Source organism: Hyla sarda, chromosome 8, assembly GCF_029499605.1.
Source record: "Hyla sarda isolate aHylSar1 chromosome 8, aHylSar1.hap1, whole genome shotgun sequence".
Classification (NCBI taxonomy): domain Eukaryota; kingdom Metazoa; phylum Chordata; class Amphibia; order Anura; family Hylidae; genus Hyla; species Hyla sarda.
The window spans coordinates 9,965,319-9,990,935 of record NC_079196.1 but is presented as its reverse complement, the minus strand read 5'-3'; the positions used below and the strand labels follow the sequence as shown (position 1 = coordinate 9,990,935).

The 25,617-nt window shown below is 43.5% G+C and overlaps 1 protein-coding gene across 3 annotated transcripts in view; it reads right to left on the bottom strand.

The window, feature by feature from the left end:
• MYLK (myosin light chain kinase) overlaps positions 1–25,617 on the bottom strand; it is a 245,807-nt gene that overhangs the window by 101,340 nt on the left and 118,850 nt on the right. For 2 of the 3 annotated variants that reach the window (XM_056533517.1, XM_056533518.1), the window contains exons 13-14: positions 3,833–3,970; positions 2,573–2,770 (exon numbers count right to left, since the gene is read on the bottom strand). In XM_056533517.1, coding sequence (XP_056389492.1) covers positions 2,573–2,770; positions 3,833–3,970 — 336 coding nt within the window. The remainder of the gene's footprint in view (positions 1–2,572; positions 2,771–3,832; positions 3,971–25,617) is intronic. The other variant, XM_056533519.1, reaches the window with a different exon arrangement.

The window sequence follows — 25,617 nt, the reverse complement described above, 5'->3', positions numbered from 1 at the left end:
GAAATGCTAGCACAGGCTTCCAGTATCCGTATACACTGCTATATACTACTATATACACCGCAGGAGAAATGCTAGCACAGGCTTCCAGTATTCGTATACACTGCTATATACTACTATATACACCGCATGAGAAATGCTAGCACAGGCTTCCAGTATCCGTATACACTGCTATATACTACTATATACACCGCAGGAGAAATGCTAGCACAGGCTTCCAGTATCTGTATACACTGCTATATACTACTATATACACCGCAGGAGAAATGCTAGCACAGGCTTCCAGTATCCGTATACACTGCTATATACTACTATATACACCGCAGGAGAAATTCTTGCACAGGCTTCCAGTATCCGTAGTTTCAGGGGCTGCAGAATGGGCAAAACAAAAATGTGAACAGGACCCTCAGTTTACGCAGAAGATTTTGTTCAGTGATGAGGAAACTTTTATGTGAAGGTGAAGTAAACAAACAAAACCACCGCTATTGGTCTGACACTAACCTACATTGGATAGATCCCTCCAAGACTGTTGGAACACAAACATTGATGGTCTGGTGAGGTATATGGGGTACAAAGATAGTGGGGCCATTCTTCATCAATGGAAACCTCAAGGCCACTGGATATGTGAAATTGCTCCATGATGAAGTGTTTCCTTCTTTATGCACTGAAGCTGCACGTTCCCTGAGTTTTTCCAGCAAGATGGTGACCACCACATTATGGGTGTCAGGTCCGAGCATTCCTAGATGAACAGTTTCCAGGAAAGTGGATTGGTCTTCGTGGGCCAGTTGAATGGCCCCAAGGTCTCCCGATCTGACCCCCTTAGACTTTTATCTTTGGGGTCATCTGAAGGCAATTGTCTATGCTGTGAAGATACGAGATGTGCAGCACCTGAAACTACGGATACTGGAAGCCTGTGCTAGCATTTCTCCTGCGGTGTATATAGTAGTATATAGTAGTGTATACGGATACTGGAAGCCTGTGCTAGCATTTCTCCTGCGGTGTATATAGTAGTATATAGCAGTGTATACGGATACTGGAAGCCTGTGCTCGCATTTCTCCTGCGGTGTATATAGTAGTATATAGTAGTGTATACGGATACTGGAAGCCTGTGCAAGCATTTCTCCTGCGGTGTATATAGTAGTATATAGCAGTGTATACGGATACTGGAAGCCTGTGCTCGCATTTCTCCTGCGGTGTATATAGTAGTATATAGTAGTGTATACGGATACTGGAAGCCTGTGCAAGCATTTCTCCTGCGGTGTATATAGTAGTATATAGCAGTGTATACGGATACTGGAAGCCTGTGCAAGCATTTCTCCTGCGGTGTATATAGTAGTATATAGCAGTGTATACGGATACTGGAAGCCTGTGCTAGCATTTCTCCTGCGGTGTATATAGTAGTATATAGCAGTGTATACGGATACTGGAAGCCTGTGCTAGCATTTCTCCTGCGGTGTATATAGTAGTATATAGAGAAGATGGTTGCATTGACAATCCAACACAATGGGCAGCACATTCAACACATTTTATAAGTGGTCAGAAACTTGTAAATAACTCATGAAAGAATAAAGTTACGTTAAATCCAAGTACATCATTGCTTTTCTTGTGAAATTCCCAATAAGGTTGATGTGTCACATGACCCTCTTCCTATTGAAAAAACAAAAGTTGGATTCAAAATGGCCGATTTCAAAATGCCCGCCAGTCACCACCCATCTTGAAAAGTTCCCCCCCTCACATATACTAATGTGCCACAAACAGGAAGTTAATATCACCAACCATTCCCATGTTATTAAGGTGTATCCATAGAAATGGCGCACCCTGTATATTGGCCTATAAACTGTGAAGATTGTACTGTGCACTGTAATGTGTACATTGTATTGATACTGTGCATTGTAATTTGTACTGTGGGATGTAGTAAGCTTTGTCAGTGTTGCATAGTGCACTGAAATGTGTAGACTAGTGGTTTACACTAGACCTGGGCCCCCTACAGAAACCTTCTGTGACGCATGTTTCGCCATACGTGATAACTTCACATGGAGCCTAAAGTGCACAGCAGAAAGTAAGGAGATGGGGCCTTAACTCATTTTGTGTTTGACTGTTCTGATAATTTTGGGACGAGGTCCTGTTCTGGGCCCCTGGAGTATGTATGAAGGACCCCCCACTTAACACATGATCATGTCTGACATATGAGGCCCCCAGACTTCCACATACAGCACCATCTAGTTGACATATCACATATACTGTATATATATATATATATATATATATATATATATATATATATATATATATATATCCAAGTAGTGAGGAAGAGCCTGAGTTTATTATAAGGGTGGGGTGTTATGGGAGTAATTATAGGGGGTGCAGAGGGCACGGCTGAACCCAAGCCCAGAAGCCCATGATGAAGCTTCTCCCCATATGAGAAGACCATAGTTTTGGGACCTGTTAGTGATTTTATTAGGGCCCATAATCATTAAGTTATGCCTCTGTGTTATATATGTGCTGGAATACTACTATGGAGGTACTGGTATCTGACAATAGAATGGAAGAATCCCAAGATCAGTCACAGTCTCACCTTGTACGGTCAGCATGGCCTCGGTCCGGGCCTGACCCAGGCTATTCCAAGCCTCGCACGTGTACTTCCCAGTGTCCTCAGGAAACACCTCCTGGATGTAGAGGCAGAAGTTGCTGCTGCTCCGCTCAAAGTGAAAGTCTTCAGTCTCCTGAATCTCTTTACCATTATGGAACCAGAGAATGTCTGCTGGTGGGTGGGCTTCAATAAAAGTAAAAGGACATTAGCTGGGAATTTAAGCACAATAAGGAGCAAATCCCACAGTCTTTATCACCAATGCAGATAACAGATGCTGAGTAAGCACCAACATTAAAGAAGCCAAAGTTCTGTCACCCACTTTTCCATAGAGACTAAATAGTCCCCTCTTCCCCACAGTTATGTCTATATAAGTGTCAATGAACCAGACAGAACTGGATGAACAGAACTTCTGTTTCCATACAGTGGAGTGCAGGAGTACATGGAATAAACATGGGACCCGACTCAGAAATCAATGGTGCACCTATGACTGCAACCCATAGGGTTTGAGCAAAAGATTTTTAACAGTTTCAGATCCACCCATGTCTTTTTGCTTTTTGGTGCTAGGGTTTTCTCCATACCCCCTGAGGACATCGTTATACATGATAGAAATGCGTCGGGGTTGCACAACTCCTTTAAAGCTATTCTAGCACATTACATCATCTTAACTGAATTTATTATCATTTATTAATTTTGGCGTGTTGTCCAGATTGATAAGCAGTTGACTAGGTGACACATGTTTTAAAGGTTATGGGTTCACCTAATGTATAGGTGGGCTTTTAGATATTTTCATTAAAAGTTATATTTTAAAGCATTTCCCCGTATAATTTCTGCTGGAAGTTACTACCGCTAAGTGGGGTCCACTGCAAGACCTTTATAAGTTGTTGCAGTATTTGATCTTGCTTCTTTGTGTAGTCAGATCCCCCTGTAATGTGTGTATGGTGGTCTGTTCCAGAACAATACAGTCAGTTGGAAAGAGATCTCCTCTGTGTGTTGTGGAACAGACCACTGTACACTGAAAATGGGGTTTCTGACTACATTATGAGACAGTAAATTCAGATACCTGGGGAGATTTTTTATGTTTCTGCACTGACGGGTAATAACATTATTTTTCATCTATTTGTCACTGATGTCATGCGCCCCATTATTGACACAGGACTCCATTTGGGGAGGGGGTCTATTGGGGACATATTATAAAATTACTTCCCAGAAAACCCCTTTGTAGTGTCAGTCACACAAGACAGTTACCTGACACTTCCACACTCATTACAACCTGACTTCCATCCATGACATGAAGATCACTGAGACCTTTCACAAAAACTGGAGCAAAACCGACATTGGGAGCCACAGATTTGGAACTTTCCAGCTTTCCAGGTGACTTTCTTTCTGTAAAACAAACGGAACAGGAGGAGTCACTAAGGAGCTACAGAGAAAGCCTCAAGAAATCACATAGGAGACAGCAGGCAACTACAGAGAAGGCACCAATGAGCCACAAAGGAGGCACAAGGAGCCACAAAGGAGACACCAAGGAGCCAATAAGAAAACACCAAGAGGCTCCAGAGGGAAAACCAGGGGGCCACAGACAAGACACCAAGGAGCCACACAGAAGACAAAGGAACCGCAGAGGGAAAACCTGGGGGGCCACAAAGGTGGACATGAAAGGGCCACAGATGAGAAACCAAGGAGCCAAAATAGACACCCCAAAGGAGCCATAGAAAAAACACCAAGAAGACACACACGAACCACAGATAAAATACCAAGAATTCTAAGAGGAGACACCAAGTGACACAGAGAAACCACCAAAGAGCTACAGAAGAAACAAAGAACCACAGTGAAAACACCACGGAACCACAAAGCAGGCACCAAGGAGCCACACAGAAACTACTAAAGAGCCACAAAGGTAACACCAATAAATGACAGATGAGACCCCAAGAAGCAAAATAAAACACCAAAAAACTATAGAGTAGACACCAATAAGCTAAAAAGTTAATTCAAGGAGCCACAGAGGAAACCCAAAGAGGTCATAGAGTAGCAAACAGCACAGAGTTAATATAGGAAACCACAAAGGAAATGCCAAAGAGCCTCCGAGAAAAGAAAAACAAGGATCCACAGAGAAAACAACAAGGAGCCATTGAGGAGACACCAAGAAACCACAGAGAAGACCCAACATTCCACAAAGGAGACACTAAGGAGCCACAGAGGAGACAACAAGAATCTACTAAGGAGACATGAAGGAAACACTAGGAATCCAGAAAGTAAACGCCAACAATCCACAAAGGAGGCACCAAGAATCTACAGAGGAGACACCAAGAATCCACAAAGGAGGCAACAAGAAGCTACAGAGGAGACACCAAGAATCCACAAAGGAGGCACCAAGAATCTACAGAGGAGACACCAAGGAAACACTAGGAATCCAGAAAGTAAACACCAAGAATCCACAAAGGAGGCACCAAGAAGCTACAGAGGAGCCACAGAGGAGACACCAAGGAGCTACAGAGGAGACACCAAGAATCCACAAAGGAGGCACTAAGGAGCTACAGAGGAGACACCAAGGAGCCACATGGGAGACACCAAGAATCCACAAAGGAGACATCAAGGAGCTACATGGGAAACACCCAGGAGCTACAAAGAAGACACCAAGGACCCACAGAGAGGACCTACACCAAAAAGCCACAGAGGAGACACCAAGAAGCCACAGAGGAGACACCAAGAAGCCACAGAGGAGACACCAAGAAGCCACAGAGGAGACACCAAGAAGCCACAGAGGAGACACCAAGAAGGCACAGAGGAGACACCAAGAAGGCACAGAGGAGACACCAAGAAGCCACAGAGGAGACACCAAGAAGCCACAGAGGAGACACCAAGAAGCCACAGAGGAGACACCAAGAAGCCACAGAGGAGACACCAAGAAGCCACAGAGGAGACACCAAGAAGCCACAGTGGAGACACCAAGAAGCCACAGTGGAGACACCAAGGAGCTACAGAGGAGACACCAAGGAGCTACAGAGGAGACACCAAGGAGCTACAGAGGAGACACAAAGGAACTACAGAGGAGACACCAAGAAGCCACAGAGGAGACACAAAGGAGCCACAGAGGAGACACCAAGGAACTACAGAGGAGACACCAAGAAGCCACAGAGGAGACACCAAGGAGCTACAGAGGAGACACCAAGAAGCCACAGAGGAGACACCAAGGAGCCACAGTGGAGACACCAAGGAGCTACAGAGGAGACATCAAGGAGCCACAGAGGAGACACCATGACGCCACAGAGGAGACACCATGACGCCACAGAGGAGACACAAAGACGCCACAGAGGAACAACATGAGGCAGTTCAGTTCTTAAATCCGACAATCTGGACCAAGGTCCATTACAAAGCTGCAGAGCATTACATTCTGTCCTTCACTATACAGATATGAGCTCCTGGCCTGTTGGTTTATAATAAGATATTGGATGATTACACAGATACAACATACAGCGCCCGCGATCACAGCCGCCACAATAACTCTGCTCTTACTGTATTTCTACGTTTATAAATTCTGTGAATAAAACCAATGTCCTCCACCTCCCGATACATCGGTGATGTGGCTGCTGTTATACTGCAAACATCAAACTCTCTCTATGCTGTTGGATGTTACAGGAGGCGGTGGGGAGGATTGGGGTCTTGGAGGGGCACACATCTGTATCCAGCCCCTGACAGCTGTACTTTCTATGGAAAAACGGAATCCACAGTAATGTACACACACACTAAAAATATTGTCAGACTTTCCCACACAATTCCACTCCTGAAATAGCCACAATTCCTGTCCACAGGTCAGCGGCTTCAGGGGGGGAAATGCTGCTTACACATACAATGCATGCGGGCATCCCACAGCTGCACACCATCAAATTTACTGACATACAGAACCAGGTCTGCACCCAGACTTACTAACACACAGAACCAGGACCGCACCCAGACTTACTAACACACAGAACCAGGACTGCACCCAGACTTACTAACACACAGAACCAGGACTGCACCCAGACTTACTAACACACAGAACCAGGTCTGCACCCAGACTTACTAACACACAGAACCAGGTCTGCACCCAGACTTACTAACACACAGAACCAGGACTGCACCCAGACTTACTAACACACAGGACCAGGACTGCACCCAGACTTACTAACACACAGAACCAGGTCTGCACCCAGACTTACTAACACACAGAACCAGGTCTGCACCCAGACTTACTAACACACAGAACCAGGACTGCACCCAGACTTACTAACACACAGGACCAGGACTGCACCCAGACTTACTAACACACAGAACCAGGTCTGCACCCAGACTTACTAACACACAGAACCAGGTCTGCACCCAGACTTACTAACACACAGAACCAGGTCTGCACCCAGACTTACTAACACACAGAACCAGGTCTGCACCCAGACTTACTAACACACAGAACCAGGACTGCACCCAGACTTACTAACACACAGAACCAGGTCTGCACCCAGACTTACTAACACACAGAACCAGGTCTGCACCCAGACTTACTAACACACAGAACCAGGTCCAGCATCAGATTTACTAACACACAGAACCAGGTCTGCAATCAGATTTACTGACACATAGAACCAGGTCTGCAATCAAATTTACTGACACACAGAACCAGGTCCAGCATCCGATTTACTGAAACACAGAACCAGGCGTGCAATCACATTTACTAACATATAGAACCAGGCCTGAAATCAGATTTACTGACACACAGAACCAGGTCCAGCATCAGATTTACTGACACACAGAACCAGGTCCAGCATCAGATTTCCTGACACACAGAACCAGGTCCAGCATCAGATTTACTTACACACAGAACCAGGTCCAGCATCAGATTTACTGACACACAGAACCAGGTCCGCCATCAGATTTACTGACACACAGACATAGAAAGAAACATGTGTCAGCAGATAAGAACCAGATTCAGCCCATCTAGTATTCCCCATATTAATAATACTATGAATAGTCCCTGGCCCTATCTTATATGAAGGATATCCTTATTCTTATCCCCGTCTTATATGAAGGATAACCTTATGTCTATTCCCATCTTATATGAAGGATAGCCTTATGTCTATTCCCATCTTATATGAAGGATAGCCTTATGTTTATTCCCATCTTATACGAAGGATAGTCTTATGTCTATTCCCATCTTATATGAAGGATAGCCTTATGTCTATTCCCATCTTATATGAAGGATAGTCTTATACCTATCCTATCTTATATGAAGGATAGTCTTATGTCTATTCCCATCTTATACGAAGGATAGCCTTATGTCTATTCCCATCTTATACGAAGGATAGTCTTATGTCTATTCCCATCTTATACGAAGGATAGCCTTATGTCTATTCCCATCTTATATGAAGGATAGCCTTATGTCTATTCCCATCTTATATGAAGGATATCCTTATACCTATCTTATATGAAGGATAGCCTTATGTCTATTCCCATCTTATATGAAGGATAGCCTTATGTCTATTCCCATCTTATATGAATGATAGCCTTATGTCTATTCCCATCTTATATGAAGGATAGTCTTATGTCTATTTACATCTTATACGAAGGATAGTCTTATGTCTATTCCCATCTTATATGAAGGATAGCCTTATGTCTATTCCCATCTTATATGAAGGATAACCTTATGTCTATTCCCATCTTATATGAAGGATAGCTTTATGTCTATTCCCATCTTATATGAAGGATAGTCTTATACCTATCCCATCTTATATGAAGGATAGTCTTATGTCTATTCCCATCTTATATGAAGGATAGTCTTATGTCTATTCCCTCTTATATGAAGGATAGTCTTATGTCTATTCCCATCTTATATGAAGGATAGCCTTATGTCTATTCCCTCTTATATGAAGGATAGTCTTATGTCTATTCCCATCTTATATGAAGGATAGCCTTATGTCTATTCCCTCTTATATGAAGGATAGTCTTATGTCTATTCCCATCTTATATGAAGGATAGTCTTATGTCTATTCCCTCTTATATGAAGGATAGCCTTATGTCTATTCCCATCTTATACGAAGGATAGTCTTATGTCTATTCCCATCTTATATGAAGGATAGCCTTATGTCTATTCCCATCTTATATGAAGGATAGTCTTATACCTATCCTATCTTATATGAAGGATAGTCTTATGTCTATTCCCATCTTATACGAAGGATAGCCTTATGTCTATTCCCATCTTATACGAAGGATAGTCTTATGTCTATTCCCATCTTATACGAAGGATAGCCTTATGTCTATTCCCATCTTATATGAAGGATAGCCTTATGTCTATTCCCATCTTATATGAAGGATATCCTTATACCTATCTTATATGAAGGATAGCCTTATGTCTATTCCCATCTTATATGAAGGATAGCCTTATGTCTATTCCCATCTTATATGAATGATAGCCTTATGTCTATTCCCATCTTATATGAAGGATAGTCTTATGTCTATTTACATCTTATACGAAGGATAGTCTTATGTCTATTCCCATCTTATATGAAGGATAGCCTTATGTCTATTCCCATCTTATATGAAGGATAACCTTATGTCTATTCCCATCTTATATGAAGGATAGCTTTATGTCTATTCCCATCTTATATGAAGGATAGTCTTATACCTATCCCATCTTATATGAAGGATAGTCTTATGTCTATTCCCATCTTATATGAAGGATAGTCTTATGTCTATTCCCTCTTATATGAAGGATAGTCTTATGTCTATTCCCATCTTATATGAAGGATAGCCTTATGTCTATTCCCTCTTATATGAAGGATAGTCTTATGTCTATTCCCATCTTATATGAAGGATAGCCTTATGTCTATTCCCTCTTATATGAAGGATAGTCTTATGTCTATTCCCATCTTATATGAAGGATAGTCTTATGTCTATCCTGATCTTATATAAAGAATATGTAGAAATACTAATAAATCTTTATTGGTATACAAGAAAACATTAAAAACACATGTATAGGATCACACAAAGAATGGAGAAAATATATGTACACAGGGATACTGGGATGAAAGTCCTGATTTATTAGTCAGCTGCATGTCTGACTACTACAGTTCCACACCAGACCTCCGATGCGTTTCGCTGGGAGATGCTTTATCCTGGTGACTGTAGGGGTCTGTAGCTACACTTATCTTCTATTACCTTCTTTAGGCTGCCCAAATCAGCAAACCTGTCTTATTGTTGCACTAATGGACTTTATCTCTATATGATCCTCTGGTCTCTCCTGTATTACATTTTAGGAGCGGTTTGGCCCATAAAGGAGGGCATATTTACTATGGCCCCTTATACTATCCTTCTCATTTTCCTTTATACAGCTGACTAATAAATCAGGACTTTCATCCCAGTATCCCTGTGTACATATATTTTCTCCATTCTTTGTGTGATCCTATACATGTGTTTTTATTGTTTTCTTGTATACCAATAAAGATTTATTAGTATTTCTACATTTAATTTTGGTTGGAGGTTTTTAGTGGTCCGTTAGCACAGCTGTAGGTGTATTGTATTTATAAAACCTCCATCACATGCATTAGGTATTGGAGCCTACATAGGGGAAAGGTCCTATAGGTTATTATACATTGCTCAAAAACATAAAGGGAACACTTAACCAACACAATGTAACTCCAAGTCACTGACACTTGTGTGAAATCCCACTGTCCACTCAGGAAGAACACTGATTAACAATCAATCTCACATGGAACAGACAACAGGTGGAAATTATAGGCAATTAGCAAGACACCCCCAATAAAGGAGTGGTTCGGCAGGTGGTGACCACAGACCACTTCTCAGTTCCTATGCTTCCTGGCTGATGTTTTGCGCACTTTTGAATGCTGGCGGTGCTTTCACTCTAGTGGTAGCATGAGATGGAGTCTACAACCCACACAAGTGACTCAGGTAGTGCAGCTCATCCAGGATGGCACATCAATGCGAGCTGTGGCAAGAAGGTTTGCTGTGTCTGTCAGCGTAGTGTCCAGAGCATGGAGGCGCTACCAGGAGACAGGCCAGTACATCAGGAGACGTGGAGGAGGACGTAGGAGGGCAACAACCCAGCAGCAGGACCGCTACCTCCGTCTTTGTGCAAGGAGGAGCAGGAGGAGCACTGCCAGAGCCCTGCAAAATGACCTCCAGCAGGACACAAATGTGCATGTGTCCACTCAAACGGTCAGAAACAGACTCCATGAGGGTGGTATGAGGGCCCGACGTCCACAGGTGGGGGATGTGCTTACAGCCCAACACTGTGCAGAACGTTTGGCATGTGTCAGAAAACACCAAGATTGGCAAATTCACCACTGGCCTCCTGTGCTCTTCAAAGATGAAAGCAGGTTCACACTGAGCACATGTGACAGACGTGAGTCTGGAGACGCCGTGGAGAATGTTCTGCTGCCTGCAACATCCTCCAGCATGACCAGTTTAATGGTGGGTCAGTAATGGTGTGGGGTGGCATTTCTTTGGGGGCGGCACAGCCCTCCATGTGCTTGCCAGAGGTGGCCTGACTGTCATTAGGTACCGAGATGAGATCCTCAGACCCCTTGTGAGACCATATGCTGGTGCGGTTGGTCCTGGGTTCCTCCTAATGCAAGACAATGCTAGACCTCATGTGGCTGGAGTGTGTCAGCAGTTCCTACGTCTTGCTCCATCCACCACAGACTGTCCAGGAGTTGGCGGATGCTTTAGTCCAGGTCTGGGAGGACATCCCTCAGGAAACCATCCTCCACCTCATCAGGAGCATACCCAGGCGTTGTAGGGAGGTCATACGGGCACGTGGAGGCCACACACACTACTGAGCCTCATTGGGACTTGTATTAAGGACATTACATAAAGTTGGATCAGCCTGTATTGGGGTTTTCCACTGTGATTTTGAGTGTGACTCCATATCCAGACCTCCAGGGGTTCATACATTTGATTTCCATTGATAATTTTCTGTGATTTTGTTGTCAGCGCATTCAACTATGTAAAGAGGAAAGGATTTCATACGATTAGTTCCTTCATTCACATCTCAGATGTGTTATGTTAGTGTTCCTTTTATTTTTTAGAGCAGTGTATAAAGAATAGCCTTAGCTCTATAATTCCTATCTTATATGAAGGATAGCCTTATGTATATCCTTATCTTATATCAGGAATATCCACATGCCTATCCCATGCATACTTACACTCCTTCACTGTATTTGCAATTACCAATTTGCAGGAAGGATATTCCATGCATCCACTACTCTCTCAGTAAAGTAGTACTTCCTGATATTACTTTTAAACCTTTGCCCCTCTGATATAAAACGATGTCCTCTTGAGGTAGTTTTTCTCCTATATAAACCTCCTCTTCTCCTTTATCGTGTTGTTCCCCTTTATTTATACAAAAGATACTATCATAAGCCCTCCGTCTCGTCATATCCCCTCCGTCTCGTCTTTTTTCCTAAGCTATACATGTTAAGGTCCTTTAACTTTTTCTGGTAAGTTTTATCATCAGACCATGTCCAGCATCAGATTTACTGACATACAGACCATGTCCAATATCAGATTTACTGACATACAGACCATGTTCACCATCAGATTTACTGACATACAGACCATGACCAATATCAGATTTACTGACCTACAGACCAAGTCCAATATCAGATTTACTGACCTACAGACCATGTCCAGCATCAGATTTACTGACATACAGACCATGTCCAGCATCAGATTTACTGACATACAGACCATGACCAATATCAGATTTACTGACATACAGACCATGTCCAGCATCAGATTTACTGACATACAGACCATGTTCAGCATCAGATTTACTGACATACAGACCATGTCCACCATCAGATTTACTGACATACAGACCATGTCCAGCATCAGATTTACTGACATACAGACCATGACCAATATCAGATTTACTGACATACAGACCATGTCCAGCATCGGATTTACTGACATACAGACCATGTCCAGCATCAGATTTACTGACATACAGACCATGTCCAATATCAGATTTACTGACCTACAGACCATGTCCAGCATCAGATTTACTGACATACAGACCATGTCCACCATCAGATTTACTGACATACAGACAATGTTCACCATCAGATTTACTGATACACAGATCAGGCTGGATTATGTCCAGCATCAGATTTACTGAAATACGGATCAGGTCCATCATTATATTTTCTCACATATGGATCAGATCAAGTATCAGATTTACAAACATATGGATCAAGTCCAAGGATCAGATTTACTGACATACGGATCAGGTCCAGTATTACATTTACAGACATAGGGATCAGGTCGATAGTGAGATTTTTGACATATGAATCAGGTCCAGCCTCAGATTTACTGACATACGGATTAGGTCCATCATAAGATTTTCTGATATATGGATCAGGTCCTGCATTAAAGGGGTATTCCAAGAATTTGTTTTATTTGACTATGCTACAGGGGCTGTAAAGTTGGTGTAGTTCATATTATAGTGTCTGCACCTGTGTGTGATGGTTTTCTCACAATTCTTCTGTGATTTTCACCCCAATATTTATTTTTACCAGCATACAAAATGACTGTTGTCTCAGATTTTTCCCAGGTTGCAATGCGGCGGAGACCTGACATCACTAGTCAGCTGATAACAGGGAGCCTGTCTGCTTCAATGGGTGGAGCGATCGCTTGGTGGGAGAGAGATTAACCTGCAACTAATGCAACAGCTGGCGGCACCCTGATTGAAAACCACAGGTCTTTTGAATGGATGCAGCTCATTTATGTTTCAATGGGTGGGGTGGATGATGTGTGGGAGGGAGGAAAATGGAATTATGGGATTTGTAGGCAAAAAAAAGAGAAACTCAAACCAGGAAATACCAGTTCACAAAAAGCTAGCCACAGTATTATGGTAATATCACAGCATAGCCATTTATCCCCAAGACCACTGCAGATCCCTCCTGAGCATGTCCATTACTGCCTGCCAGGTACGTACTAAAATCATCTTATGGTGGAGAACCCCTTTAAATTATTGTCTAGAGATCAAGTCCAGCATCAGATTTACTGACACACAGCCAAGTTCCAGACCAGCATCACGATTTTTACACAGGGACCAGGTCAAATCAAATGAACAATTTGGACACGAAAGCAGCACAGAGTATTTCAGGAGAAGAGCGTGCTGATTTTGGGGGCCGATTTGTGGGGGCAGTGGTTCTATATTCATATTGACCGCTTGTTCCCACAGTGATGCGGCCTCCAGCACAGAGCTATCATACCTCAGTGTAATAATGACAGGAAGAGTTATAGGAGACGCGCTGGATCATCCACCATAAATCACAGCAGGAATAATGATTCCTGAGCCGGTAGTTTATAAATACCGAGGCTGGAAACTGGCGAAGATTCCACAATCCGACTCCAGAGATTTTCCCATCTCAGCGAACAGCAAAAATAGATGGGACAATAAAGCAAAAAAACTGGGACTGCACTGGGAAATGGCAGGAATACACCAATAAAAATATTCAGCAGTATTGTGTCTGCAGCCGGGCCCTGCGGAGTTAACCCTGCACGGACCCGCTGCCAGATACAGCGAATAATGGAACAGAGCTACATATCAACTGATTACTACTCAGTCGTGAAGACATTGCTATTTTTTTCAAGACTTTAAATTCTAACCATGTTTACTGGCAGTGAATAGAAACAATGCTATTACTGAACTAGTCCTGATCACACAGCTGAAGGTTTGTCAATGTATCATTCTAGTACAGAGTTGCCAGTCTGTTTTTAGCTGACAATTAGAGATGAGCAAACTTACAGTAAATTCGATTCGTCACGAACTTCTCGGCTCGGCAGTTGATTACTTATCCTGCATAAATGAGTTCAGCTTTCCGGTGCTCCGGTGGACTGGAAAAGGTGGATACAGTCCTAGGAAAGAGTCTCCTAGGACTGTATCCACCTTTTCCAGCCCACGGGAGCACCTGAAAGCTGAACTAATTTATGCAGGAAAAGTCATCAACTGCCGAGCCGAGAAGTTCGTGACGAATCAAATTTACTGTAAGTTCGCTCATCTCTACTGACAACGGTCCCTAAATTATATATATTCAGTATTATAAATGGCACAATGTAAGTAACAAATTGCACAATAGGAACCATAACATTAAAGGGGTACTCCAGTGGAATTTTTTTTTTTTTTTTATGAACTGGTGCCAGAAAGATCTAGATGGGGTCACGACTTGCTGTGTGAAGGTTTGACCTTCGTGTAGAGAGAAATTACAGTCATAATGGCTATTTCTGCAATGCTAAAGCTATTACACTACAGAGTAGACCAGTGTTTCCGATCCGGGGTGCCTCCAGCTGTTGCAAAACTACAACTCCTAGCATGCTGGGAGTTGTAGTTTTGCAACAGCTGGAGGCACCAGTTGTGAAAATTACTTCTATTAAAAAATCTTTACCCTTCCAGTACTTATTAGCAGGTGTATGCTACAGAGGAAATTCTTTTCTTTTTGAATTTCTTTTTTGTCTTGTCCACAGTGCTCTCTGCTGACACCTCTGTCCGTGTCAGGAACTGTCCAGAGTAGCATAGGTTTGCTATGGGGATTTTCTCCTGCTCTGGACAGTTCCTGATACGGGCATCAGGTGTCAGCAGAGAGCACTGTGGACAAGATAAAAAATAAATTTAAAAAGAAAATAATTTCCTCTGTAGCATACAGCTGCTAAAAAGTACTGGAAGGGTTAAAGGTTTTTTTTAATAGAAGTCATTTACAAATCTGTTTAACTTTCTGGCACCAGTTGATTAAAAAAAAAAATAATAATGTTTTTCACCAGAGTACCCCTTTAAGGCTACAAGATTACAAGACTGATACGCAGTAAAAAAAAAAAATGCTGAGCTCTGTGAGCAGGGATAGGTCAGGAGTTTCTGACAGCAGATAAACATCTGTCTATTCCACTGTTTCCCAACCAGGGTGCCTCCAGCTATTGCAAAACTACAACTCCCAGCATGCCCGGACAATCTTCGGCTGTCCGGGCATGCTGGGAGTTGTAGTTTTGCAACAGCTGGAGGCACCCTGGTTGGGAAACACTCTATTAACTCACAGCAAGGAGAGCCCTGGTATATGGGGAGAAAATTTAAGGGGTACTCTGGTGGAAATTATTATTATTATTATAATTTTTTTTTTTATCAAATGGTGCCAGAAAGTTAAACAGATATGTAAATGACTTCTATTAAAACAATCTTAATCCTTCCTGTACTTATTAGCTGCTGAATACTACAGAGGAAATTCTTTTCTTTTTGGAACACAGTGCTCTCTGCCAACATCACGACCACAGTGCTCTCTGCTGACATCTCTGTTCATTTTAGGAACTGTCCAGAGCAGCATATGTTTTCTATGGGGATTTTCTCCTACTATGGACAGTTCTTAAAATGGACAGAAATGTCAGCAGAGAGCACTGTGGTCATGATGTCAGCAGAGAGCTCTGTGTTCCAAAAACTAAATAATTTCCTCTGTAGTATTCAGCAGCTAATAAGTACTGGAAGGATTAAGATTTTTTTTTAATATAAGTAATTTACAAATCTGTTTAATTTTCTGGCACAAGTTGATTAAAAAAAAAAAAGTTTTCCACCGGAGAACCCCTTTAAATACAAAGTCTGTTAGTGGAGCTTGTACAGAATAGAACACTGGCCCTTAAAAGTAATATATTAATAATAATAATAATTGTTTTTTAATTATATTTATAAAAATTAATAATGACATCATGAACAGGAGCCAGTTGGTTGCACATGCTTTGACAATGTAGAGAGATCCATTGGTCCTGGGAGAAAATGTATAATTAAGTCCCTACCAATGTAATGGTTTCTTTGAATTTAGATTTTATACATTGATTTTGGGAGTTTATCCCCCGATCTGTAAACGAAAAGAAGAAATTAGGGGTTAATTGTTATTTTTTGGGGAAGATTGTTAATTATGAGAAACTGGATTAGGGGGGAGACATCCTCTCTAGCAATGTGGGGAACAGAAGTAGTTAGGGTGAATAGATATATAAAGTCAGTGTGTAGAGCTGGGAATCTGTTGGACAAATGGTTAAAGGGTACCTCTCATCAAAAAAAACGTTTGATATATTATAGATTAATGTGTACAGAATAACTTTACAATTGCATGTTATTAAAAAATCTGCTTCTTTCTATTTAATTTTACACTTTGAAGAAATGACCACTAGGGGTCTCCCTACCAGTCCTGGCAGCAAGCATTTCAGACTCATGCTGGAGTCCTAAACACTACGAGCTGCCAGTCTGCTTTGTTCACAAACGAGAACACTCAGAGCTGCCAGCCTGCTTTGTTCACAGCCTGTTTGGCTGTGAACAAAGCAGGCTGGCAGCTCTGAGTGTTTAGGACTCCAGCATGAGTCAGAAATGCTTGCTGACAGGACTGATCGGGAAAAATACAATAGAAAGAAGCATATTTTTCACTAACATGCTATTGGAAAGTTATTCAACATTCATTAATCTAAAATATATCAAAAGTTTATTTGATGAGAGGTCCCCTTTAAGAATATGGAGTTTGTGGCGGTGTTTTTTTTTTTTTTTTTTCCTCTGCCGGCTATGGAAGAGGAGGGAGGGTAAGGGGGGGGTCTAAACAAAATGTTTTAAAAAGATTAATCTGTATGTATTTTTGTATTTATTTATATAGATTTGTTGTATATATGGAATGAAAAATAATTTTAAATAAGTATATTATTTGCCAACAGGTTTTGTAAGGAAAAAAAAACGTGCAGTGTGTAGAATGCTGTAAATTCATTATACAGGGTGCGCCATTTCTATGGATACACCTTAATAACATGGGAATGGTTGGTGATATTAACTTCCAGTTTATGGCACATTAGTATATGTGAGGGGGGAAACTTTTCAAGATGGGTGGTGACCATGGCGGCCATTTTGAAGTCGGCCATTTTGAATCCAACTTTTGTTTTTTCAATAGGAAGAGGGTCATGTGACACATCAAACTTATTGGGAATTTCACAAGAAAAACAATGATGTGTTTGGTTTTAACGAAACTTTATTCTTTCATGAGTTATTTACAAGTTTCTGACCACATAAAATGTGTACAATGTGCTGCCCATTGTGTTGGATTGTCAATGCAACCCTCTTCTCTATATACTGCTATATACTACTATATACACCGCAGGAGAAATGCTAGCACAGGCTTCCAGTATCTGTATACACTGCTATATACTACTATATAAACCGCAGGAGAAATGCTAGCACAGGCTTCCAGTATCCGTATACACTGCTATATACTAACATATACACCGCAGGAGAAATGCTAGCACAAGCTTCCAGTATCCATATACACTGCTATATACTACTATATACACCGCAGGAGAAATGCTAGCACAGGCTTCAAGTATCCGTATACCCTGCTATATACTACTATATATACCGCAGGAGAAATGCCAGCACAAGCTTCCAGTATCCGTATACACTGCTATATACTACTATATACACCGCAGGAGAAATGCCAGCACAAGCTTCCAGTATCCGTATACACTGCTATATACTACTATATACACCGCAGGAGAAATGCCAGCACAAGCTTCCAGTATCCGTATACACTGCTATATACTACTATATACACCGCAGGAGAAATGCTAGCACAGGCTTCCAGTATCCGTATACACTGCTATATACTACTATATACACCGCAGGAGAAATGCTAGCACAGGCTTCCAGTATCCGTATACACTGCTATATACTACTATATACACCGCAGGAGAAATGCTAGCACAGGCTTCCAGTATCCGTATACACTGCTATATACTACTATATACACCGCAGGAGAAATGCTAGCACAGGTTTCCAGTATCCGTATACACTGCTATATACTACTATATACACCGCAGGAGAAATGCTAGCACAGGCTTCCAGTATCCGTATACACTGCTATATACTACTATATACACCGCAGGAGAAATGCTAGCACAGGCTTCCAGTATCCGTATACACTGCTATATACTACTATATACACCGCTGGAGAAATGCTAGCACAGGCTTCAAGTATCCGTATACCCTGCTATATACACCACAGGAGAAATGCCAGCACAAGCTTCCAGTATCCGTATACACTGCTATATACTACTATATACACCGCAGGAGAAATGCTAGCACAGGCTTCCAGTATCCGTATACACTGCTATATACTACTATATACACCGCAGGAGAAATGCTAGCACAGGCTTCCAGTATCCGTATACACTGCTATATACTACTATATACACCGCAGGAGAAATGCCAGCACAAGCTTTCAGTATCCGTATACACTGCTATATACTACTATATACACCGCAGGAGAAATGCTAGCACAGGCTTCCAGTATCCGTATACACTGCTATATACTACTATATACACCGCAGGAGAAATGCTAGCACAGGCTTCCAGTATCCGTATACACTGCTATATACTACTATATACACCGCAGGAGAAATGCTAGCACAGGCTTCCAGTATCCGTATACACTGCTATATACTACTATTTACACTGCAGGAGAAATGCTAGCACAGGTTTCCAGTATCCGTATACACTGCTATATACTACTATATACACCGCAGGAGAAATGCTAGCACAGGCTTCCAGTATCCGTATACACTGCTATATACTACTATATACACCGCAGGAGAAATGCTAGCACAGGCTTCCAGTATCCGTATACACTGCTATATACTACTATATACACCGCAGGAGAAATGCTAGCACAGGCTTCCAGTATCCGTATACACTGCTATATACTACTATATACACCGCAGGAGAAATGCTAGCACAGGCTTCCAGTATCCGTATACACTGCTATATACTACTATATACACCGCAGGAGAAATGCTAGCACAGGCTTCCAGTATCCATATACACTGCTATATACTACTATATACACCGCAGGAGAAATGCCAGCACAGGCTAGCACAGAGCATTTCTCCTGCGGTGTATATAGCAGTGTATACGGATACTGGAAGCCTGTGCTAGCATTTCTCCTGCAGTGTATATAGTAGTATATAGCAGTGTATACTGGAAGCCTGTGCTAGCATTTCTCCTGCGGTGTATATAGTAGTATATAGCAGAGTATACGGATACTGGAAGCCTGTGCTAGCATTTCTCCTGCGGTGTATATAGCAGTGTATATGGATACTGGAAGCCTGTGCTAGCATTTCTCCTGCGGTGTATATAGTAGTATATAGCAGTATATACGGATACTGGAAGCCTGTGCTAGCATTTCTCCTGCGGTGTATATAGTAGTATATAGCAGTGTATACGGATACTGGAAGCCTGTGCTAGCATTTCTCCTGCGGTGTATATAGTAGTATATAGCAGTGTATACGGATACTGGAAACCTGTGCTAGCATTTCTCCTGCAGTGTAAATAGTATTATATAGCAGAGTATACGGATACTGGAAGCCCGTGCTAGCATTTCTCCTGCGGTGTATATAGTAGTATATAGCAGTGTATACGGATACTGGAAGCCTGTGCTAGCATTTCTCCTGCGGTGTATATAGTAGTATATAGCAGTGTATACGGATACTGGAAGCCTGTGCTAGCATTTCTCCTGCGGTGTATATAGTAGTATATAGCAGTATATAGAGAAGAGGGTGGCATTGACAATCCAACACAATGGGCAGCACATTGAACACATTTTATAAGTGGTCAGAAACTTGTAAATAACTCATGAAAGAATAAAGTTACGTTAAAACAAAGCACTTCATTTCCCAATAAGTTTGATGTGTCACATGACCCTCTTCCTATTGAAAAAAACAAAAGTTGGATTAAAAATGGCCACCATGGTCACCACCCATCTTGAAAAGTTTCCCCCCTTACATATACTAATGTGCCACAAACAGGAAGTTATCACCAACCATTCCCATTATATTAAGGTGTATCCATAGAAATGGCGCACCCTGTATAATTACAATGGTTTGGGGAATGTTCTGCGCTGGACAGGACCCTCCTCCAGGGGGCGACTGCTCCGATCTCACACTGGTGCACCCCAAAACTGACTCCTGCTGTGTCGCTGATGTATTGTGCAGCACAGTACACAATTCCCATCAGCCCCTGCTCCTGGGAGCCTTTAGTGGGAAGTTAATTAACCAGCAGTATCCAAGCACATCCGTGGGAAAACCCGGGACAGCAAACAAAGCGGGAACATTCTAGAAATATATGAGACCCCATCTGTCCAACATGTCACAGATTATATCTGCACGGGATGGTGAGTGACTCTGTGAAGTCCAGGCTTGATTATGCTAAATTACATCAAGTCTTATTACAGTCACCTCCAGAGCTGCACTCACTATTCTGCTGTTACATGTATGACCATAGCATAGGGCAGTGGTCTTCAACCTGTGGACCTCCAGATGTGGCAAAACTACAACTCCCAGCATGCCCGGACAGCCGTTGGCTGTCCGGGCATGCTGGGAGTTGTAGTTTTGCCACATCTGGAGGTCCGCAGGTTGGAGACCACTGGTATAGGGTATAATATAGGAATAAAATAGTGACTTCAGCTCCGGAGGTGACTAGAGATAAGACATGAAAAAAGAATAGTGAGTGCAGCTCTGGAGGATAGGTTATGCTGTATTAGCAGAACAGTGAGTGCAGCTCTGGAGGATAGGTTATGCTGTATTAGCAGAATAGTGAGTGCAGCTCTGGAGGATAGGTTATGCTGTATTAGCAGAATAGTGAGTGCAGCTGTTAGGCATAGGTTATGCTGTATTAGCAGAATAGTGAGTGCAGCTCTGGATGATAGGTTATGCTGTATTAGCAGAATAGTGAGTGCAGCTCTGGAGGATAGATTATGCTATATTAGCAGAATATTGAGTGCAGCTCTGGAGGATAGGTTATGCTGTATTAGCAGAATAGTGAGTGCAGCTCTGGAGGAAAAGTTATGCTGTATTAGCAGAATAGTGAGTGCAGCTCTGGAGGATAGGTTATGCTGTATTAGCAGAATAGTGAGTGCAGCTCTGGAGGATAGGTTATGCTGTATTAGCAGAATAGTGAGTGCAGCTCTGAAGCATAGGTTATGCTGTATTAGCAGAATAGTGAGTGCAGCTCTGGAGGATAGGTTATGCTGTATTAGCAGAATAGTGAGTGCAGCTCTGGAGGATAGGTTATGCTGTATTAGCAGAATAGTGAGTGCAGCTCTGGAGGATAGGTTATGCTGTATTAGCAGAATAGTGAGTGCAGCTGTTAGGCATAGGTTATGCTGTATTAGCAGAATAGTGAGTGCAGCTCTGGATGATAGGTTATGCTGTATTAGCAGAATAGTGAGTGCAGCTCTGGAGGATAGGTTATGCTGTATTGGCAGAATAGTGAGTGCAGCTCTGGCGGTTAGGTTATGCTGTATTAGCAGAATAGTGAGTGCAGCTCTGGAGGATAGGTTATGCTGTATTAGCAGAATAGTGAGTGCAGCTCTGGATGATAGGTTATGCTGTATTAGCAGAATAGTGAGTGCAGCTCTGGAGGATAGGTTATGCTGTATTAGCAGAATAGTGAGTGCAGCTCTGGAGCATAGGTTATGCTGTATTAGCAGAATAGTGAGTGCAGCTCTGGAGGATAGGTTATGCTGTATTAGCAGAATAGTGAGTGCAGCTCTGGAGGATAGGTTATGCTGTATTAGCAGAATAGTGAGTGCAGCTCTGGAGGATAGGTTATGCTGTATTAGCAGAATAGTGAGTGCAGCTCTGGAGGAAAGGTTATGCTGTATTAGCAGAATATTGAGTGCAGCTCTGGAGCATAGGTTATGCTGTATTAGCAGAATAGTGAGTGCAGCTCTGGAGGATAGGTTATGCTGTATTAGCAGAATATTGAGTGCAGCTCTGGAGGATAGGTTATGCTGTATTAGCAGAATAGTGAGTGCAGCTCTGGAGGATAGGTTATGCTGTATTAGCAGAATAGTGAGTGCAGCTCTGGAGGACAGGTTATGCTGTATCAGCAGAATAGTGAGTGCAGCTCTGGAGGATAGGTTATGCTGTATTAGCAGAATAGTGAGTGCAGCTCTGGATGGGACTGGAGTAAAGGACATTATGTAACAGCTGTGGAGGATAGGTTATGCTGTATCAGCAGAATAGTGAGTGCAGCTCTGGATGGGACTGGAGTAAAGGACATTATGTAACAGCTCTGGAGGATAGGTTATGCTGTATTAGCAGAATAGTGAGTGCAGCTCTGGATGGGACTGGAGTAAAGGACATTATGTAACAGCTCTGGAGGATAGGTTATGCTGTATTAGCAGAATAGTGAGTGCAGCTCTGGATGGGACTGGAGTAAAGGACATTATGTAACAGCTCTGGACCTCCTAGTTCAACAGAATGCTAGAATTGCAGTAAAATGTGACACAGTGAAGCAGAATCGAGAACCGAGAGGAGGAATGTAAGTTATATAACACTACACATATATGTACATGCCATTCAGGGTCTATGGAAAGCTAGGTAACAATACACTAATGGCGGCTAATAGAGGTTGTCATGTAGCATATGTCAGGCAGGTAGGAAGATAATACTGAAGATGATTGACTTATGGGGAATGATCCTGAACTTGGCTCAGAACCTGCACTTTGCCACAGAACGTCTCTGCGCTGCCTCTGATTCCGTCTCTGTGACTCTTCCTTCCTGCGCATCCATTAGCGCAGCACTAATTGCAGTCAGTGGTATAAAGGCTGCGTTCATATGGGGGGGGGGGGCAGTTAATGCTGCGCACATGTCCCAGCTCTCGGGGGAGCGGATCTGTCAGCGGGCACTCTGCGTTGTGTTTAGTCTCTGACAGAAGCATCGGAGGAATCCCTGGCAGCGGGAGCAGGAAACATGAAATAAAGTCCAACCTGGGCGCTGCGCTCTCCTTACCATCTATGGTGCTTCACGATTATTCTGGGTCCCTCAGGCCATAAATCTCCCCGCAGCCTTAACTCCTGAGTGACTGCTCACTGCAGGTATGGTATGACACATCTCCAGCATAAGGAAAACCTGCAGCTCATCACAGCCAGGGGAGAAATGTGCTGCAGACATCCCCCCAAGAACACAGGGAGCTCCTGGCTTTGAATTTCAGAGCTACACATTAACTTAAGGAAAAATGACTGAAAAGAAGTTATGGGGTACTTTTACCCTGTGCACACTGCCCTGCCCCCCTGTAATCCTGTGCACACTGCCCTGCACCATCATAATCCTGTGCACACTGCCCTGCCCCCCTGTAATCCTGTGCACACTGCCCTGTACCATCATAATCCTGTGCACACTGTCCTGCACCCCCACAATCCTGTGCACACTGCCCTGCACCCCCACAATCCTGTGCACACTGCCCTGCCCCCCCCCCTGTAGTCCTGTGCACACTGCCCTGCACCCCCACAATCCTGTGCACACTGCCCTGCCCCCCCCCCTGTAGTCCTGTGCACACTGTCCTGCACCATCATAATCCTGTGCACACTGTCCTGCACCATCATAATCCTGTGCACACAGCCCTGCACCATCATAATCCTGTGCACACAGCCCTGCACCATCATAATCCTGTGCACACAGCCCTGCACCATCATAATCCTGTGCACACTGTCCTGCACCATCATAATCCTGTGCACACTGTCCTGCACCATCATAATCCTGTGCACACTGTCCTGCACCATCATAATCCTGTGCACACTGTCCTGCACCATCATAATCCTGTGCACACTGTCCTGCACCATCATAATCCTGTGCACGCTGTCCTGCACCATCATAATCCTGTGCACGCTGTCCTGCACCATCATAATCCTGTGCACACTGTCCTGCACCATCATAATCCTGTGCACACTGTCCTGCACCCCCACAATCCTGTGCACACTGTCCTGCACCATCATAATCCTGTGAACACTGTCCTGCACCATCATAATCCTGTGCACACTGTCCTGCACCATCATAATCCTGTGCACACTGTCCTGCACCATCATAATCCTGTGCACACTGTCCTGCACCATCATAATCCTGTGCACACTGTCCTGCACCATCATAATCCTGTGCACACTGCCCTTCATCCCCACAATCCTGTGCACACTGCCCTTCACCCCCACAATCCTGTGCACACTGCCCTTCATCCCCACAATCCTGTGCACACTGCCCTTCATCCCCACAATCCTGTGCACACTGCCCTGCACCCCCACAATCCTGTGCACACTGCCCTGCACCCCCACAATCCTGTGCACACTGTCCTGCGCTCCCCAAATTCTGTGCACACTGCCCTGCACCCCCACAATCCTGTGCACACTGCCCTGCACCCCCACAATCCTGTGCACACTGTCCTGCGCTCCCCAAATTCTGTGCACACTGCCCTGGCTGCACCTCCATATTCCTGTGCACACTGTCTTGCACCCCCACAATCCTGTGTACATTGCCCTGGCTGCACCGCCATAATACTTGTCACGCTGCCCTACACCCTACAATCCTATGCACACTACCCTGCACCCTACAATCCTATGCACACTACCCTGCACCCTACAATCCTATGCACACTACCCTGCACCCTACAATCCTATGCACGCTACCCTGCTCCCCACAATCCTATGCACAGTACCCTGCACCCTACAATCCTATGCACACTACCCTGCACCCTACAATCCTATGCACACTACCCTGCACCCTACAATCCTATGCACACTACCCTGCACCCTACAATCCTATGCACAGTACCCTGCACCCTACAATCCTATGCACACTACCCTGCACCCTACAATCCTATGCACACTGCCCTGCACCCTACACTCCTATGCACACTACCCTGCACCCTACAATCCTATGCACACTACCCTGCACCCTACAATCCTATGCACACTGCCCTGCACCCTACAATCCTATGCACAGTACCCTGCACCCTACAATCCTATGCACAGTACCCTGCACCCTACAATCCTATGCACACTACCCTGCACCCTACAATCCTATGCACACTGCCCTGCACCCTACAATCCTATGCACACTACCCTGCACCCTACAATCCTATGCACACTACCCTGCACCCTACAATCCTATGCACACTGCCCTGCACCCTACAATCCTATGCA